The 18,664-nt window shown below is 56.1% G+C and overlaps 1 protein-coding gene across 1 annotated transcript in view; it reads left to right on the forward strand.

The window, feature by feature from the left end:
• Positions 1–440: 440 nt before the first annotated feature.
• LOC113940196 (SH3 and multiple ankyrin repeat domains protein 3-like) overlaps positions 441–18,664 on the forward strand; it is a gene marked incomplete at its 3' end in the record, with an annotated part of 23,690 nt that continues 5,466 nt past the window's right edge. The window contains exons 1-2 of the mRNA XM_027631304.1: positions 441–802; positions 8,377–8,501. Coding sequence (XP_027487105.1) covers positions 667–802; positions 8,377–8,501 — 261 coding nt within the window. The remainder of the gene's footprint in view (positions 803–8,376; positions 8,502–18,664) is intronic.

Consider the following 18,664-nt stretch of genomic DNA (forward strand, 5'->3'; position numbering starts at 1 on the left):
CCCGCCCCTCCCGCCGCGCGTCGATGGCATTTGGGGAAGGGGCTGCGGTGGGCGCCGGCCCCGCGGAGCTGCCGCCGCCCCACCCGCCGCTGGATCCTCCCGGTTCTTCCCCGCCGGTGCCTTTTGTTAAAGTGGGACAAGGAAATGCATCCCCCCTGCTCCTGGCAGACCGTCACTTAGCAACGCGGCGGGGAGGGGAGGGGGGGGGATTTTAGGAGAAGATCCGAGCGCCGGGATGAGGATTTAAACTCTGCCGTGCTCAACTCACCAAAGAGGCACCTTCTCCTTTCGTCGAGCAGCCGATTTTTTTTTTTCCGCGTGAGAGGCACCCGGGAAGTCTGAGAGAGCCGATCCCCCGATGCCCCCCCACGCTCCGGGCAGCCTTTAAAGGGGATCCCGAGGGGATCTGTATCCCTGCATTCCTATGCAGGTGACTGCGAGGGGGCCCGGTGGGCAGCAGGGTGATCCAGGCAGCCGGGGCTTTCCTCCTCCTCCTCCTCCTCCTCCACGCTGAGGGAAAGTAGCTTTTCATCTTTTTTTCATTCTGACTTTGGGCAAAAGGGAGGGGAGGGGAAGCAGCTTGAGCCCAACTCCCCGCTGAGATGAGACGGTGGATGAGAAGAGGTCTCCTTGTCACAGGCACAAAGGCCACCTCCGCCTGGCAGCATGGTGCTGAAATCTAACCCTGGCATCATTCTCTTGTGCTCTTTCCTGCCCAGTGACTACATCATTGAGGAGAAGACGGCCGTGCTGCAGAAGAGGGAGCATGAGGGATTCGGGTTTGTATTGCGAGGGGCCAAAGGTAAGGGCTGCTTCTTTCGCTGGCTCTGGGGCTGGGGCGGGAAGCGCCTTCTCCTCACCCTGCCCGGGCTCCGGATCCCCAGATTCCCGTGCCCGGCAGCCCTGGGAATTAGGGGCTCTTTAGGGGACTCTCTTCTCCGGCTCTCTCCTTGCCCGGGTGCCGTCGTGGCGGGCGGGCGTCGCTCACACTTTCCGGGGGGTTCTGGTGCGGACGCTGCTCTTCGTGGCTTTGGGATCCTGGGAATGTTCACTCCCCCCTGTTCCCCGGGAGCGTGACCCGGGTGCAGCCCCGTGGCATCCCTGGCGTTTTCGGTTCAAATGCTGCAAGTGTTTCGCTGTACTTTGGCTGTGGGGAGTTGGGGGTCCTTTGAGGAGCCCTGGTCGTGCTGGGGTTCCCGAGGGAAAACCGGGAGAGGTGTGTCCCGCGGCTCCCACCGTCCCTTTGATCCCGTGCCGCTCATTCCCGGGGCGCCCCGGGGTGCTCCCGTGGCCGGACCTGGGGTGGGTGGTTCCTGTGGCTTCTCCTGCCAGAAATCCATCTTTGTGCTGCAAAAAAAAGAGGCCCTTGGGGACCGGGAATGAATGTGCTCGTACGGATACAGGGAACGGGCTTCAGCTCCCGTGCTCGGGAGGCAGGAATGCCTCCGGCTGGAGAACCCTGTCCTTCCCCAGCACTTCCAGGCTCTTGGAAGCAGAGGGACAGTGGGAGCAGGGGGACAATGGTGCAGCTCTGTCCCTTCCATGTAGGATGTAGCAAGGTGTGGGAGGGAAAGCTGGAAGCAGCTCCCTGGGTAGTGCTGCTCCTTCCCCGGACCTCGGTGCGGCTGCGGATTCGGGCTTTGATCTCCGGGGGGGGGGTTTTGGGGGGGGATTCCTGGATCGCCTTTGTTCTGCCCATGGAAGGGCTCGGTGCCCGTGGGTGTGTTTGCATCCCTGTTGGAATATGGTTGCTGTCTCTTCCTCCCTCTCTCTCTCCCCTTCCCTATGGATGTGACATACGTGTCTGTCCGTGTGTAACATGAAGTGAAACTTCACAGCTCAAAATGGCATCCATTTTTTGTCCGGATCGATCTTGCCCCTATTGTGTTGGGAAAAATGGATACATTTAGTCCCGTTGCCCATTTTTTCCCCCCCTTTTTTTTTATTTTTTTCTTCTCTGCCCTCCCGACGTTTGCAGGCTCTGCCTCTCCCTTTGTCTGCCGAGGCTGAAGGCAGGACCGGGAGCGGATGAAGTGGGCGTGTGGCTGTGTGGGATTTGGGAATCCTGGCAGTGCTGCAGGGCACCGGGAAGCGCGTGGCTGCAGAGGGTGTCGTGGCGTGGAAGCCGTCGGGAGCGTGGGCACGGTCTGGGAGGCTCCCCGAGCCCCTCAGGGAGCAGCGTTCCCTCCACAGGGAGGGGAATGTGGTGGATCAGGTCCCCCCCGTGTTTCCCAGCCCCTCATCCCGGTGCTCCGTGGGGTTTGGGCTGGAAGGAGCTCTGGGACTCTCTGCGTGGCCCCGTCGGTGTCACCACCGCTCCATTTAGGGAAAACCGCTTAAGGAATCGTGGTGTGAAAGAGGAAAAGGGGTCTGGAAATGGGGGGATCAGAGGATCATCCCTTGCAGGGGTGGGAGATGGATATTGTGGATGATCCTCAAAGGAATCTGCTCTTCATGCCACAGGGAGGGTGTGAAAATCCTTCCTGGCTTCTCTCAGTCCTGCTGAGGGTTCGTTCCTTCCCCAGCCTGAATTTGTCCCTGTGAACACCTCCAGGAAGAGGGCTCAGGCTCTGCACCATCCTGGAGAACCAGCCCTTCCCAGCCCATCCCGTCTCCACCTCAGCCCCGTTCCAGAGGAGGTGACATCCCAGTCAGACCAGCTGAGCCTTTGGACAGAGCTTATTTTATTTCATCCTGGTCTCTGCAGGGGATGAGCTGCAGCATTTGCACCTGGGGCTTCCCTGCAGCCGTTGCCTGGGAATACCCAGAGGAGCAGTGGCTGCCCCTGGATCCCTGGAAGGGTCCCAGGCCAGGCTGGAGCAACCTGGGACAGTGGAAGGTGTCCCTGTCCATGGCAGGGGTGGCACTGGATGGGATTTAAGGTCCCTTCCCACCCAAACCATCCCGGGATTCCATGATTAGGGAATGATTAGGGAATCCTGTGGAGCAAATGGATTGCTCCAGCTGTGGAGCAGCCCCTTCACCCTGTGATGAGCCAGAGGATTCACTTCTCCATCCCTTGGCCCAGAGAGGTCCCAGCCCGTCACACACTCAAATCAGAGACCTGCTCAAGGTGCTGAAAGACATTTCTTGGCTTACAACAAGGTCAGGTTGGGGCTGAGGAGGAATTTGTTGCTGGAAAGGGTGGTGAGGCCTTGGCAGGGGCTGCCCAGGGAGGTTTGCAGTGCCCATCCCTGGAGGTGTCCCAGGAAGGCCTGGCCGTGGCACTCAGTGCTCTGGGCTGGGGGCCAAGGTGGGGATGGGGCCCAGGGTGGATCCATGGGCTGGGAGGGCTTTTCCAACCTCAGGGGCTCTGGGATCCTGAACTCACCAGTCAAACCTTCCATGCCCAAACTGGAGCATCTCCCTCTTCCCGGCCAACCCATCAGGCACTGTCTGTTTGGTCATTTAATCCCTAAAATATTCCTGAGCTGGGGCCATCCTGTGAGCAGAGGGTGTTACAGCTCCCTCAGGGACTGCTCCTCACACGCCATCTCCAAATCCACTCTGCCCATTCCTGGGCAGGGGAATGGCATTCCCAGGCCAGTCAGTGCCAGTTGGCATCTGGTTGTGGTGGGTTTTTGTGGGAGCAGAGGCACAGGGAGCACCTGACTTGGGAATTTACGCTCTAAGGAAGGAGTAGATCCTATCCCTGGAAGTGTTCCAGGTCAAGTTGGCCAGGGCTTGGAGCAACCTGGGCTAGTGGAAGGTGTCCCTGCCCATGGCAGGGGTGGCACTGGGTGGGCTTTAAGGTTCCTTCCAAACCAAATCATTCTGGCATTCTATGATTTTATGGATAACAAGGATAGCACCATTAATACCAACAATGTATTAAAAAAAGGAAAAGGAGATGGCTCCAAGACTTTGCTCAAGGGCAGAGCTTTTGTCTGTTTGTCTGGGGAGAGCCAGGTTATTCCCAAAGTTCCAAGGTTATTTCATCTTGTGGTTTGTGTGTCCCCTGATGCAGCTGATCCCATGGGAAGGAGAGTCCATGCTGATCCCCTGCAGGGCTCAGTTTGCTCCTGATACTTCCCAAAGCATCAATCTCCTCTCCCCAGGCAGGTGCTTCACCTGCATCTGCCTCAGCACGGGACCCACACCCGTTTTCCAGGTTTATCCCACCTCACCACAGCTCCCAGACCCTGCTGCTCGTGGAGCAAGTGCCTGCCCTGGTCCCCAGAGCCCAGAGACCCCCATATCCTCCTCTGCCCCTCAGTGCCCCTCCTGTGCCTGGTATTGATCCCACCTTGGAGCACAATTCCAATGAGGAGCAGCTCAGGGAGCTGGGAAGGGTCTGGAGCAGCAGGAGGGGCTGAGGGAGCTGGGGGGGCTCATCCTGGAGCAAAGGAGGCTCAGGGGGGACCTTCTGGCTCTGCAAGTCCCTGCCAGGAGGGGGGAGCTGGGGGGGGTCGGGCTCTGCTGCCAGGGAACAAGGGACAGGCCAAGGGGAAACGGCCTCAGGCTGGGCCAGGGGAGGGTCAGGTTGGATATTGGGGAAATTCCTTCCTGGAAAGGGTTTTCCAGCCCTGGCACAGCTGCCCAGGCAGGGATGGAGTCCCCCCTTCCCTGGAGGATTTCCAAGCCCTGTGGATGTGGCACTTGGGGACGTGGGGCAGTGGTGGCCTTGGGGGAACAGTTGGACTTGATGTCTTGGAGGCTTTTCCAACCTCAGTGATTCCAGGATTCCCTGATTCCACCTGGTTTTGCCATGTTTCCAGTTTGCTGTTCAGCCTCAGCTGTTGGGTTTTCATCCCAGCCAGAGCCACTGGGATCACAGACACTTGGATCCCTCAGGGAATTCCATAAGGGCTCAGCACTTGCCGGGATCTGTGGGATTAGTGGATCCTCTGAGAGAGGTTTAGTCCTTTCCTGTCCTGTGAGAAGCTCAGGAGCCCCTTCCCAACCCTGGGAGGGTGTTGAAGGAAGTGCAGTCAGAGCTCAGGGATCTTCCCATTGGTCTGGGAAGTGGGAATGTTGTCCCCAAGCCCTGCAGCAAGACTTTGGGATACAACACTGGCATCATCATGGAAATGAAGAGCTCAGTGATGGTTTCCAGACCTTGGCTCTTGTGCAGAGGAGTTCTGGGACACTTGGTGACCCTCAGGAAGGACAGGAATTGGGACTGGGGGTGTTGGGTCATCCCTGTTGAGGGTGGTGTGATCCTTGTGGAGATCTAGTGGAAAACCGGGAACAAGGCCCAGCAGAGTCTGGAATTTGGATTATCCCACTCTTTTAGAAGAACCTTAGGAATTTAAACACCCAGGAGCTGATTTTAATTCCCTGCCCCAAGGAATGGGGGGTGAGGAGCAGGAAAGGCCTCGACTGCACAGACCCTGCTCAGGAATAATTAAAATATCCATGCTGTCCACCCCGTTCCCAACAGGGGGTTTGGTGCCTCCAGGATGGGGTTTGGTGGCTCTGAGAGGAGATTTCATTCCCCTAGGATGGGATTTTATGCCCCCAGAAGGAGGTTTGGTGCCTCCAGGATGGATTTTGGTGCCTCCAGGGTGGGATTTGTTGCCCCCAGGCCTTCCTGGTGACCCAGCTCTGCCAGGTCTTCTCCCACAGCTGGAGCTGGAATTCCTGCTGTGGGACAGCCCACACTGAGGGATTTTTAAGGCCAGGAGGTGTCCAAATTGCACAACCAGAGCTGTGGTGGCTCCTAAAGAGGTGCAAATTCTGCTTCCTGAGATTTAAAGTCGTTGGCTTTGGCAAAAACCTTTGGGTGGCCCTGGATGGGCTTTAAGGTCCCTTCCAACCCAAACCATTCCATGATTTTTGTGACCAGGAGGGTCACAGCTCCTCCATCCACTGCCTGCCAGGGATGTTGAGGACACTGGGAGCAGTCATCCCTCCAAACCTACTCTCCAAGGAGAAGAGGTTTAATTCATGTTTAAGTCCATTTTTAGACCTTCTTTCCCACTCCCTGTGACCAAGTCCTGGGACTCCAGGCAGTATTGCTTCCCCTGTCTCTGTGTGTCCCCATCCTGGATTAAATGGTACTCCTGGGGTTTGTTCCACGGGGATACAGCTCTTAATTCAGGATTCAGCTCTTAATTCCTGATTCATTTTGTTGTTTGCTGAGCCTTTAAGGCCCCGGTGACACTTTCCCAGCTCGTGTCTCACGACGTGCACTCGCTGCAGGTTCCAGCCCACGGGAAGTGCTGTGCCTGGAGTGACACGTGGTTAACATGGAGAGAACAGGCTGGGAGCTGGGATCTGCTCTGCTAACTTTATCTGAATGCCCTGTCAGGTGATATCTTGGATTATGTCCTTGCCCAGAGAAGCTGTGGCTGCCCCTGGATCCCTGAAATTGTCCAAGGGCAGGTTGGAGCAACCTGGGCTGGTGGAAGGTGTCCCTGCCCATGGCAGGGGTGGCACTGGATGGGCTTTAAGGTCCTTCCAACCCAAACCATTCCATGATTCTGTGGTTGCACCTAAACCAGGAGGTCAACTGCTGGAGGTTTCTGGTGCCCCCAACAGCAGGAGGATGTGGAGCTGCTGGAGAGAGTCCAGAGGAGGCTCCGGAGCTGCTGCCAGGGCTGGAGCCCCTCTGCTCTGGAGCCAGGCTGGGAGAGCTGGGGGGGTTCCCCTGGAGAAGAGAAGGCTCCAGGGAGAGCTGAGAGCCCCTTGCAGGGCCTAAAGGGGCTCCAGGAGAACTGGAGAGGGACTGGGGACAAGGGATGGAGGGACAGGACACAGGGAATGGCTTCCCAGTGCCAGAGGGCAGGGATGGATGGGATAGTGGGAAGGAATTCGTGGATGGCAGGGTGGTGAGTGATGAATTTCCCAGAGCATCTGTGGCTGCCCCTGGATCCCTGGAAGTGTCCAAGGGCAGGTTGGACGGGACTTGGAGCAACCTGGGACAGTGGAAGGTGTCCCTGCCCATGGCAGGGGGTGGCACTGGATGGGCATTAATGTCCCTTCCACCCAAACCATCCTGGGATTCCATGAATTCCCAAGAGCATCCTTGGTGACTGAGGTAGGATTTTAGGATTTTGATCGGCTTTAGGATTTTTCCATTGGGAAATGCAGCGGGGGGTGGGGGGAGCAGCCACTGTGATAACACAGTTTGCTCCTTCTCCTGACTGGGAAACCAATTAAATTGTCATCTGTCCAACTCCACCCTCCCCAGGGATCAGGATTTGACTTTAACATTTCCGTGGCTTAATTCGGGCGCGTGTGATCCGGGAGGGCAGCGCCGGGTCCCGCCTCGTGCTGCTTTTCCACAGAGACCATATGTCTCATTAGCATTATGGAAATAATTTACTTGACATTCGCAGCGTTCCAGCCTCCCCTTTTCTGCTTTTCAACCCTCCGGGTCTTTCCCACCTCGCACCTCACACCCCTTCTCCACTCAGGTCTGGCCTAAGGGGCGCCTCGTTTTGCACCAAATCTCGGTGGCTCTTTGAACTCCAGAGCACTCAGGGAACCTGCAGGTCAACACTGGGCCAGGGGGTTGAATTTATCACCGGGGAGGTCCCTCGGGAATCAGAACATTCCATTGGCATTTCTAAAAATAGGGAGGGTGACTTGTCAGCTCTTCGCCGCTTGGCTCCCGTGGAAGGGGAGGAGTCGTGGAAAGCTGTTGGTGAAAAAGCATCTGAGATGGTTCAGCACGTTAACATCCTGTCAGGAGAAGTTGGTCTTGGGGTGGTGCTGGGCCTTGGAGTGCAAAAAGTCTTGCCTAAAATATGTAAATAAAGAATAAAGGAGGAATTGTCTTTGTGTGCGTGAAATCAGGGTCTACAGACACTGAAGTGGAGGAGAGTGTGGGTGACGTTGGCTGGAGTGACCTGACATCAAAGGGGATGCACTCTGAGGCCGTCCATGGGCTCTCTGATTCATCAGGGGGTTGACACAGCTCTTAAAATGCATTTTTAGGATAATTTAGGGGCATGAGAACTTGTCTGGGCCTGATGATCCAGCACAAAGGAGGCTCAGGGGGGACCTTCTGGCTCTGCAAGTCCCTGACAGGAGGGGGGAGCCGGGGGGGGGTCAGGCTTTGCTGCCAGGGAACAAGGGACAGGCCAAGGGGAAACGGCCTCAGGCTGGGCCAGGGGAGGGTCAGGTTGGATGTTGGGAAAAATTCCTTCCTGGAAAGGGTTTTCCAGCCCTGGCACAGCTGCCCAGGGCAGGAGTGGAGTCCCCATCCCTGGAGGGATTTCCAAGCCCTGTGGATGTGGCACTTGGGGACGTGGTCAGTGGTGGCCTTGGCAGTGCTGGGGACGGTTGGGCTCTGTGGTCTCACGGGCTTTTCCATCCCAGATGATCCCATGGCTGGGAATGCCGTGGACGGGCACTGAACGTGTCTGAACCAACACAGGGACTTTCTCGGCCACCCCCTCAACCCCTCCCTGCCTTTGTGTTTTGCAGCTGAAACCCCGATCGAGGAGTTCACCCCCACCCCGGCCTTCCCAGCGCTCCAGTACCTGGAATCAGTGGACGTGGAAGGAGTTGCTTGGAGAGCGGGGCTGCGCACGGGGGACTTTCTGATCGAGGTGAGTGTGGCCACGGCGTCCTCCAGGGCCCGCCTGGTCATGGGGTTCTTGTCCCCCATGAGGTGTTTTGGGACGTGTGGCCTCTCCCAGGCAGGTGGTGGCAGCTGTGTCACTTGGGACGGGGATATTTTGGCTGCTCCCCCAGCAGAGGCTGATTTAAGGAGTGGTTCTGAAGAGGGAACCACTTGATCAGTTGGTGCTTTAGGGACTGGGCTTGGAGAAAAGTATAAGGGGTGTTACTGTGGGACCTGCAGGTGACAATGGTGTCCTGAGCCAGGTGGGTTTGGGGTGAACAGGCCAGGTCTGGGTTTCTGAAGACTGGAGAAGAGGCTCTTCCAGTGAGGCAGCCAAAGAATGGTCAAAGTGTTGGTCACTCGGTTGGTCTGTTCCGTGTCTTGGTTCCAAAGGATCCCAGAGAGTTGGTTTCCAACAAGGATGTGCAGCGTTGGGGCAGGAAGGGATGTGGGACAGATCCTGCCCCTTCCAAGGGAGCGCTGCTGGCAGGAGGGGTGGGATGAGGCCGGATGGATGTGGAGTCTGTGCAGTGACCATGGATTAACACAACCTGGGGGTGACCTGAGGAGAAGGATTTGGGATGTTGGTGGGTGAGAGGCTGGACATGACCCAGCCCAGAACTCCCTGTGCCCTGGGCTGATCCCACGGGGATCGTGGGCAGCAGGAGAGGGGGGATTCTGCTCCTCTGCCCACTCAGGGGAGACCCTCCCCTCCTGCAGAGCTGCTCCAGCCCTGGGAACAACAGCAGGAGGACGTGGAGCTGCTGGAGAGAGTCCAGAGGAGGGCACGGAGCTGCTACCAAGGCTAGAGCCCCTCTGCTCTGGAGCCAGGCTGGGAGAGCTGGGGGGGTTCCCCTGGAGAAGAGAAGGCTCCAGGGAGAGCTGAGAGCCCCTTGCAGGGCCTGAAGGGGCTCCAGGAGAGCTGGAGAGGGACTGGGGACAAGGCATGGAGGGACAGGACACAGGGAATGGTTTCATACTGAAAAGGGATTTTTGGAATAAAGCTGAACTGGTCTTACTGGCACTGCTGGCACTGGTGGGCACTGGTGGGCACTGGTGCTTGGCCAGCTCAGCTCTGGTGATTTGCTTTGGGGGTCTGAAGGTTGTGCTGAAAACTGGATATTGGGAAAATTCCTTCCTGGAAAGGGCTGCCCGGCCCTGGCACAGCTGCCCAGGGCAGGGGGGGAGTCCCCATCCCTGTGGATGTGGCACTTGGGGACATGGGGCAGTGGTGACCTTGGCAGTGCTGGGGGATGGTTGGACTCAATGGGCTCAGAGGGCTTTTCCAGCCTAAATATATATCTTTAAAAGGCTCTTTTCCATGGATATTTCTCACCCCTGTGCCAGGGAGGAGCCCCCAGCTCCCACCTGGGCTCTGTGGGACCTTTCTGGCAATCCTTTTTCCTCGGCCATGGAATGTATAGTTGATGGGAAGGCTGCAGGACCAATGATCCCAAACCTACAAACCCTTCCAGAGCTGATCCTTTTCCCACTCAGACATTTCAGGAATATCACAGAGCAGGGGATTCAGGAATTTTCAGGTGCACGTGGGGCGTGGGGAGCGGGTCGGTGGGAGAACCTCGGCCCTCTCCCTTCCTTCCCAGTTGGATGTTGAGCTGCAGAATAAATAACTGTGCTTCCTGGTTCCCATTCCCTCTGGAGCAGCAGGAGGAGCTGAGCTGACCACCCCCGTGGCTGCCAAGCGTGAGTGGTTTCCCGGGAAGGGAAGCTGGAGGTGGCTTTAGAATGAGCACAGCAGCTCTGCCGCAGTGGAGAGCCACATTCCAAGGGGGATACTCCAAAAGGGAGATGTTGGCACAGAGCTTGAAGCCCTTGGGCAGGTCTCTGGGAACGGCCTCACTGACCTTTCCAGGTGTTTGGATTAGGGAGGTGTTCAGTTCAGGTGGAAAGTGTGTGGGATTTTGGAGTTTGAAACTGTCCTTTAGAGGTTAAATGAAAGAATTAATTAAATAATTATTAAGTGAAGGTGAAATTAATCTTTATTCTTTTAGCTTTAAGGGTTTCTTAGTCCTGGAGGTCAGTGCTGGACAGGGAGGGAGATGTAAAGTGCTTCCACACTGGAGTCAGCAAATCCCAATAAAGAAGTGGATCAGCCCCCTGGTCAGCATTCCAGACCCTTGGGATGAGTCAGTGGGGGAGGATCTCTCCAGGTCACCCCTGGTCAGCATTCCAGACCAGGTGGGAAGCCCTGAGAGGCGTTTCCAGGTTGGGAAGTGTTTGGTGACAGGGACAGTCTCCATGTGAGAGCTGCTGGATCAGCTCTGGAGCCACAAATGACTCCTTCCTGCAGGGACCAGTGGGAGGACAATGCCTGGATCCCAGAGCCCAACTGCTGGGGACAGGAAAGGGGCAGGATGGACCACCTGGAGCGGGATCTGACCCACACATGGATCCGCCAGGCCATGGACCATTTGGTCTGTCCAGTCCTGTCTCCAGTTCCCAGATGTCTCTGGCACCAACACAAACCAGTTCCCTGCTGGCAGCTCCAGCCTTTCCAGTAGCCAACTCTCAAACCAGTCTGGTCACTCCAGTAACAAGTTCCCAGCACTCCCAGTCTCTCCAGTAACAAGTTCCCAGCACTCCCAGTCTCTCCAGTAACTGCTCAAGGTCTGCCTGCATTTGGTCCTCTCACAGCACCTCCGAAGGTCTGGCACCATCCCAGGATGCTGTTCCTGGCATTCCAGGATGAGTCCCACAGCCCTGCAGGCAGCAGTTCCTGTAGGACCACAGGGTGACACAGAGAGATCTCCCCATGGACTCATCCCAGGGGCCTGGAACAGGGATGGAGACTCATCCCAGGGCTCTGGAATGCAGAGCAGGGGTTACCTGGAGAGATCCCCCCCACTGCTCTGAGCTCTCCCTGGAGCCTTCCCTTCTCCAGGGGAACCCCCCCAGCTCTCCCAGCCTGGCTCCAGAGCAGAGGGGCTCCAGCCCTGGGGGCAGCTCCATACCTGCCTCTGGATTCCTCCAATGGAGGCAGCAGCTCTTCCAAGAATTCCCTGACCTGTTGCTTCCCCACTGGCTCATGTTACATTGTCTGCTCCCCTCCGAGCTCTGGGAGCTCACTTTGTCCCTGAACACTGAGACAAAAAGCCAAGTTAAGCCTGACTTTGGTCCTGTCTAACTCCTCCATGGCTGATTTTTCATCTGCAGAGTCGCATTTTCCCTGAACTTCCTTTTGGTGCCACTGTGCCACTAAAAATATCCCTGTTCTGCCTCAAGTCTGTTCTCAGTCTTTGCTCCAGTCGGGCTTTGCCCTTACTGACGCTGTCCCGGGTGCTGGAGCTGTGCCCGTGTGCCTGTCACCACATTCCTCAGAATCCCAGGATCCCTGAGGCTGGAAAAGCCCTCCCAGCCCATGGATCCACCCTGGGCCCCATCCCCACCTTGGCCCCCAGCCCAGAGCACTGAGTGCCACGGCCAGGCCTTCCTGGGACACCTCCAGGGCTGGGCACTGCAAACCTCCCTGGGCAGCCCCTGCCAAGGCCTCACCACCCTTTCCACCAACAAATTCCTCCTCAGCCCCAACCTGACCCTCCCCTGGCCCAGCCTGAGGCCGTTTCCCCTTGGCCTGTCCCTTGTTCCCTGGCAGCAGAGCCCGACCCCCCCCGGCTCCCCCCTCCTGTCAGGGACTTGCAGAGCCAGAAGGTCCCCCCTGAGCCTCCTTTGCTCCAGGATGAGCCCCCCCAGCTCCCTCAGCCCCTCCTGCTGCTCCAGACCCTTCCCAGCTCCCTTCCCTTCCCTGCACACGCTCCAGCCCCTCCAGGTCTCTCCTGTCTGAGGGCCCAGAACTGCCCCCGGGATTCCTGGGGGGCCTCCCCAGTCCTCCAGGTGTGGATCAACAGGGATCCAGGTCCCCAGGGGATGGAACTGCCAGCAGCTCTCCAGGATCAGGAGGATCCCGTGTCCCCACATTGCCTTTGGAATTCCCCATCCCTGGAGGGATTTCCAAGCCCTGTGGATGTGGCACTTGGGGACAGGGGTCAGTGGTGGCCTTGGCAGTGCTGGGGGATGGTTGGATTTGATCTCAGAGCGCTTTTCCAACCTCAGTGATTCCATGATTCCATGAAAAACATGCCAACAGTTACACCATCAGGCAATTTCTACTCACCTGAGGACAGTGGGATGCCTCCAGGCTGGGGAATTGCCCAGTTTAGGACTGGATTAGACCTGTCAGTGTGGGGGACTTTTTAAAAATCCAACCAGGATTCCAGAGCACAATCCATAGTGTCCAGCCTTGTGTCTCCCCTTGAGCCTGTCAGGGTTTAAATCCCAGGTTTTCTTCCTGTGGTGTAACAACAACCTTTGTGTGTTCACTTCCATGTTGGACTCACATTGATCACCTTGGAGTGGGCACCCAGGACTTGGGATAACATATGCAGATAAATCTGTGGATATAAATTCCAACAATATAAATCTGCATGTTTTCACTCTTTGGGGCTGGATAACACAGTTGTACAAAAGGTTTGGTTGAAGGAAATGGGAATTAATATCGAGCTGGGATCTCAGAGCAGTGAGAAGCTTCTGGGGCAACCCCAACACCACCAGGGGAGGTTTAGGTTGAATTTTAGGAAATATTTCTTCGTGGAAAAGGTTGGAAAGCAATGGAAGGGGCTGCCCAGGGCACTGGTGGAGTCACCATCCCTGGAAATGTTCAAAAAACACATGGATGTGGCACTTGGGGACATGGACATGGTGGTGGTTGTGGTGGTTGGATTTGATGATCTTAAAGGTCTTTTCCAACCTCAAGGATTGTGTGATTCCATGATTTTGCTGTTGTTTCCTTGTGGGTGAGGAAAAAACCTACTCTGGCCACAGTCATTCCCTCGGGAAATGTGTCCTGGGAATCTCATCTGCCTCTCCTGGAGTGTTGCTACTGCCAGATAATGCAGTGGAATATTAGTTGGTATTTGAGTTAATTGGAATATCTCCTCTGGAGCCAGGCTGGGAGAGCTGGGGGGGTTCCCCTGGAGAAGAGAAGGCTCCAGGGAGAGCTGAGAGCCCCTTCCAGGGCCTAAAGGGGCTCCAGGAGAGCTGGAGAGGGACTGGGGACAAGGGATGGAGGGACAGGACACAGGGAATGGCTTCCCAGTGCCAGAGGGCAGGGAGAGATGGGATATTGGGAAGGAATTGCTGGCTGGGAGGGTGGGCAGGCCCTGGCTCAGGTTGTCCAGAGCATCTGTGTCTGCCCCTGGATCCCTGGAAGTGTCCAAGGCCAGGTTGGAATAACCAGGGACAGTGGAAGGTGTCCCTGGAGTTGCAAGTGGGTGGTCTTCAAGGTCCCTCCCAACCCAAACCATCCCGTGATCGCAGCCGTCAAAATCCGAAGGTTTTTTGAGGACATGCTGCTAAATGGAGCCCAAAAACCAGGGGGGAAAAAATCTGCTGGGCAAGACTTCACCCACTGGAGTGTGGGGATGAAGGAGAAGGGAAGCATTCCCAGATCCCTCCCTGCTGGAAAGGTTAGCAAGGAAAGGAGAAGGAAATGCAGATAATTTGAGCTCCAGTGTGTAGGAGGTTGGGAAGAGGAGCCAAAGGAAATATCAAAGGCCAGTATTTAAAGATAATAAGAAATTTTAGAGCATTAGGAGATGGAAAAAAAAAAAAAAGGGGCTGGTCGAGCTCCATTTCCATATGCAAATGATAAAATTGTATATTCTGGTGCAAAAAAAAAAAAAAAAGGAAAAAAAGGCAGAAATGTTCTGCTCTGAGTTTGGAACAAATCAGGAGGATGTATCTCTCCATATGATGTGCTTGGAACAGAAAGTTTCCCAGCTGTAACCAAGGAGAAAGTGAGATAGTATTTGCTAAAAATAAACAGCCCCAAATTAACAGGCTTGAATAACAGATCCCAAAGTATCTCCAAGAGCCTCGCTGAGGGGCTGTCTGCTGGTGATGCCTGGGAATCGTGCTCATCCCTGACATTCCGAGGGCTGGGTGGAGGGACTGTGTCATCCTGATATTCTGGAGGGGATGAGATGGGTGATTGAGGAAATTGGAGTGTCAATAACGAGGCAATTAATTAAATCTGCGAAGAATTAGAGATGGAAAATACAATTAATATCCCGGGGGGGGGTTCTGTGGGAGCTGGATATGCACCTGCTGCTGGGCTCCATGGAATCCTGGGCCTTCGTGGAGGAGGTTTTGGATTCCTTGGTAACTCTGGGGTTTAGGTACAAATAAATGGAATTAAGACTGGGAGACCTTTGCTCCCCACAACCCCCTGACAGGAGGGGGGAGCTGGGGGGGGGTCAGGCTCTGCTCCCAGGGAACAAGGGACAGGAGGAGAGGGAACGACCTCCAGCTGTGCCAGGGGAGGGTCAGGTTGGATATTGGGGAAATTCCTTCCTGGAAAGGGTTTTAAAGCACTGGAATGGGGCTGCCCAGGGAGGTTTGGAGTCCCCATCCCTGGAGGGATTTCAGAGCCCTGTGGATGTGGCACCTGGGGACGTGGGACAGTGGTGGCCTTGGCAGTGCTGGGGAGGGTTGGACTCGATGTCTCAGAGGGATTTGCAGCCTCAGTGATTCCGTGATTCCATGGTTTCTCTCAGTGTTCCCAAACCCCGTGTCCATATGGATTGGGGGTTTCACAAACAGCAGAGGAGCTGCTCCAGGGCAGTAGGATTTTCCCATTCCAGGAGACCCTGCCAGGTGATGTGGCTGCAAGCAAGGAATGTAGGTTGGAGGGCTGGGAATTACCCTGGGAAGAGGGAATTCAGCAAAGGCCAGGGGTTTCTCCCGTGTTATCCATGGTTGGCTGTGTGGGATGTGGCAGATCCTTCATGTGTGAGGAGGACAAACTTCCAGAGCTCCATGAACTTCCCATCTGGTTGGAGCTCTGGAGGATGGATCAACCCTCCCTTCGTGATCCAGCCCTGTGGGATGGATCCAGCGTTGCCAGGCAGGATTCTGAAGGGCTCTTGGAATGACTCACCAGCTGGAAAATGGTTTGAGGCTCAAGGAATCCACCTTGGTCAGCCAGGGAGGGACGGAATTCCGGAGTGTGGGTATGGAATTCCATCGCCAGTCTGGAGGGAGGCAGCTCAGTGCAGGTCTCAGCACATGGACAGAGGTTCCCTGGATAAGCACAGCCACAGATTGTAGTGAAATGCCCTTTCTGCACCAGTACATCCTGTGCCCAGGGAATGGCAGTGACTGGGAGGGCTGGGAAAGGCAGCTCAGGGCTCAGGTGGAGCATCTTGGGATCTGGGTCATCCTGCAGCCTCTCTCCAGGCTGGAATGTTGAGGTTGGCATTCCAGAACACTCTGTTCTCTTCCTGTTGGTGAAGGTTCACCCCCAAAGCCCCTGAGCTGTGCCATGGTCTGTGTTTGTCCTGGTTGGTGGCCCTGTCCTGGTGTTTGACCAGAATGGAGCTCTGGAGCAGGACAAGCTCAATTCAGCCTTCAGGGCCTCTTTTCCTCCAAGGAACTTCTTATTCCCAGGAACGTGGGATTCGGGTGTTTCATTGATAAGTCAGGCTTCTTCTGTACAGACATGGAATGAGGGTATGGACAAGGTGCCACATGGGATCCCAGGATGGTTTGGGTTGGAGGGACCTTAAAGTTCATCCAGCCCCACCCCTGCCATGGGCAGGGACATCTCCCACTAGCCCAGGTTGCTCCAAGCCCTGTCCAACCTGGCCTTGGACACTTCCAGGGATCCAGGGGCAGACACAGATGCTCTGGGCAACCTGTGCCAGGGCCTCCCCACCCTCCCAGCAGCAATTCCTTCCCAATATCCCATCTATCCCTGGCCTCTGGCACTGGGAAGCCATTCCCTGTGTCCTGTCCCTCCATGCCTTGTCCCCAGTCCCTCTCCAGCTCTCCTGGAGCCCCTTTAGGCACTGCAAGGGGCTCTCAGCTCTCCCTGGAGCCTTCTCTTCTCCAGGGGAACCCCCCCAGCTCTCCCAGCCTGGCTCCAGAGCAGAGGGGCTCATAGGACTCAGAATCCATGGAACTCATCCAGCACCTGCAAATCTGTGCCAAAAGGAAGAGCTCAGGCTGGAAAAGGAACATGGAAGAATTCCTTGCTGGAAAGGGTGGTGAGGCCTTGGCAGGGGCTGCCCAGGGAGGTTTGCAGTGCCCATCCCTGGAGGTGTCCCAGGAAGGCCTGGCCGTGGCACTCAGTGCTCTGGGCTGGGGGCCAAGGTGGGGATGGGGCCCAGGGTGGATCCATGGGCTGGGAGGGCTTTTCCAACCTCAGGGATCCTGGGATTGAAAAAACCCAACTGAATCATGGTCAGGAGAAGGGGGACTTTGTCTCCCATGACAGACTTCCAAGCTTCACCTCCTGGTCAGCTGGGAGGGATCAGGCTGAGTGGGAGACATCCCACGGGAGCAGATGATGGACCATTAGCCCAGTTCCCCCTCCATGGCAGTGGCATTACAAGATTAATTGTAATTAATTAAGGAGATTACTTAAGGAGATCACATTTCCTGGCCATTCCAGGTGGTCCATTGCCCTTGTCCCTTCCAGATTCCAATGTCATGGCACTGGCCACATCAGCAGGGCTGTCCCTGCTTGGTCCCGTTGCAGTCTGGGCACGGACCTGCTCTCTGGGAATTCATCCCAGCCCTCTCTGAGTCTGCCAGTGCTGATCGTCTCCATGGCTCCTGTGGCCTCCAGCTCCTGTTGCTGTGGGATTTGGGGGTTCCAGGACCACCCCCACTGCCTTGGTGGGGTTTGTAAACCTTGGCCATGCACCTCCCTGAGCCTTCTCTTCTCCAGACCGGACAGTCATGGAATCACAGAGTCAGTGAGGCTGGAAAAGATCCTTAGCATCATTGAGACCAATTGCCAAGGCCACCACTGACCCATGTCCCCAGGTGCCACATCCACACAGCTTTTCAGTCCCTCCAGGACTGGTGGCTCCCCCCCTGCCCTGGGCAGCTTGTTCCAGTGATTGATATTTCCAGCCTGGCTCTGTAGGGAAGTTGCTCGATCCCCTTGACCATTTTAATTGCCCTTTTCTGGTCCTGCTCCACCTCCACCTCTTCCTCCTGGAGATGCTGAACCAGAGCAGCTCCCAGCACATGCAGAGCCCCCAGTGACACGTCTCACCTCCCTTTCCACCTCTTCCCTGGTAGCTTTTGTTGCCTTTTCTGGCTGCTCCTGTGCACCAAACTCACAATTTCAAGAGCTCAATATCAACTCCAGGACTGTCTGGAGCTGGACCCACCAGGTCCACGTCCAGCATCGTGCTGGTGGCTCCTCCCTGTGCCTGTATCTGTCTCCCTTTCCTCTCAGTTTGGGATCCTCCTGGATCTCCTCAGGGTCGATGCCTCGTCTGGCTGCTCAGTTTTTAATGCCCGGGTTGTGACACATTTCTCTCTGTAATGTTTTGAAGAGCCTTTCTCCACGATTTGACTCGTGATTTATTGTCTCCTTCCAAGCCTAAAGCAAGAGCAGGGCATCCTCATTAGGCCCTGTGTCCAAAAAACTGGAGTTTTTCCTTATTTCTGTGCATTACCGGAATCCTCCTGCCTGGCTCTGCTCAGGGAGCTGGAGTTGATTGTTTTGTTCATTTTCTGCCTCCTCTTTCATGTCAAAGTGCTTTTCTTCCTCCTGTGGGAGATGGAGTTGAGCTCCCAGAGCTGACATTCCGTTCTGGAGGAGGGGGTGGCTGATCTCGGATCACCTGCACTCAGCAGCTGCTCTTCCCTCTCCATCTCCACACACTGGGTCTCTTGTGGCTTCTCCAAGCTGGGATTGAGGCTCCTTCCCACTGGGAAGTGCCCAAGGAGGGTTTGGTGGGAGCTCCCCTCCCTGGGGGTGCAGATCCAGCCCTGGTTCTGGGTGATCTCAGCGCCGGTTTCTCATCCCAGACTGACTCAGCTCTGAGGCAGAGACGGAGCAGGGAATGTTCACACCATCTTCTGAGAGCTCAGCTCGCCTCCCCAGCACACCATTCCCTCCGTTTGGGTCTGGAATTTTGCCAAAAACTTTGCTCCGAGGAGTTGTTTGTGGCTCTGGGGTTCATCCAGGGAACCCCCAGGGTCTGGGGCTGGATCAGGATTTGTGTTTGTCAGAAATTGGGGGGTTTTTTCCCAGACTGGGGAGGCCCCCCTGGAATCCCGGGGGCAGGAGAGACCTGGAGGGGCTGGAGCGTGTGCAGGGAAGGGAAGGGA

This window comes from Corapipo altera, unplaced genomic scaffold (genome assembly GCF_003945725.1).
Source record: "Corapipo altera isolate COAL_440 unplaced genomic scaffold, ASM394572v1 131668, whole genome shotgun sequence".
NCBI classification, from domain to species: domain Eukaryota; kingdom Metazoa; phylum Chordata; class Aves; order Passeriformes; family Pipridae; genus Corapipo; species Corapipo altera.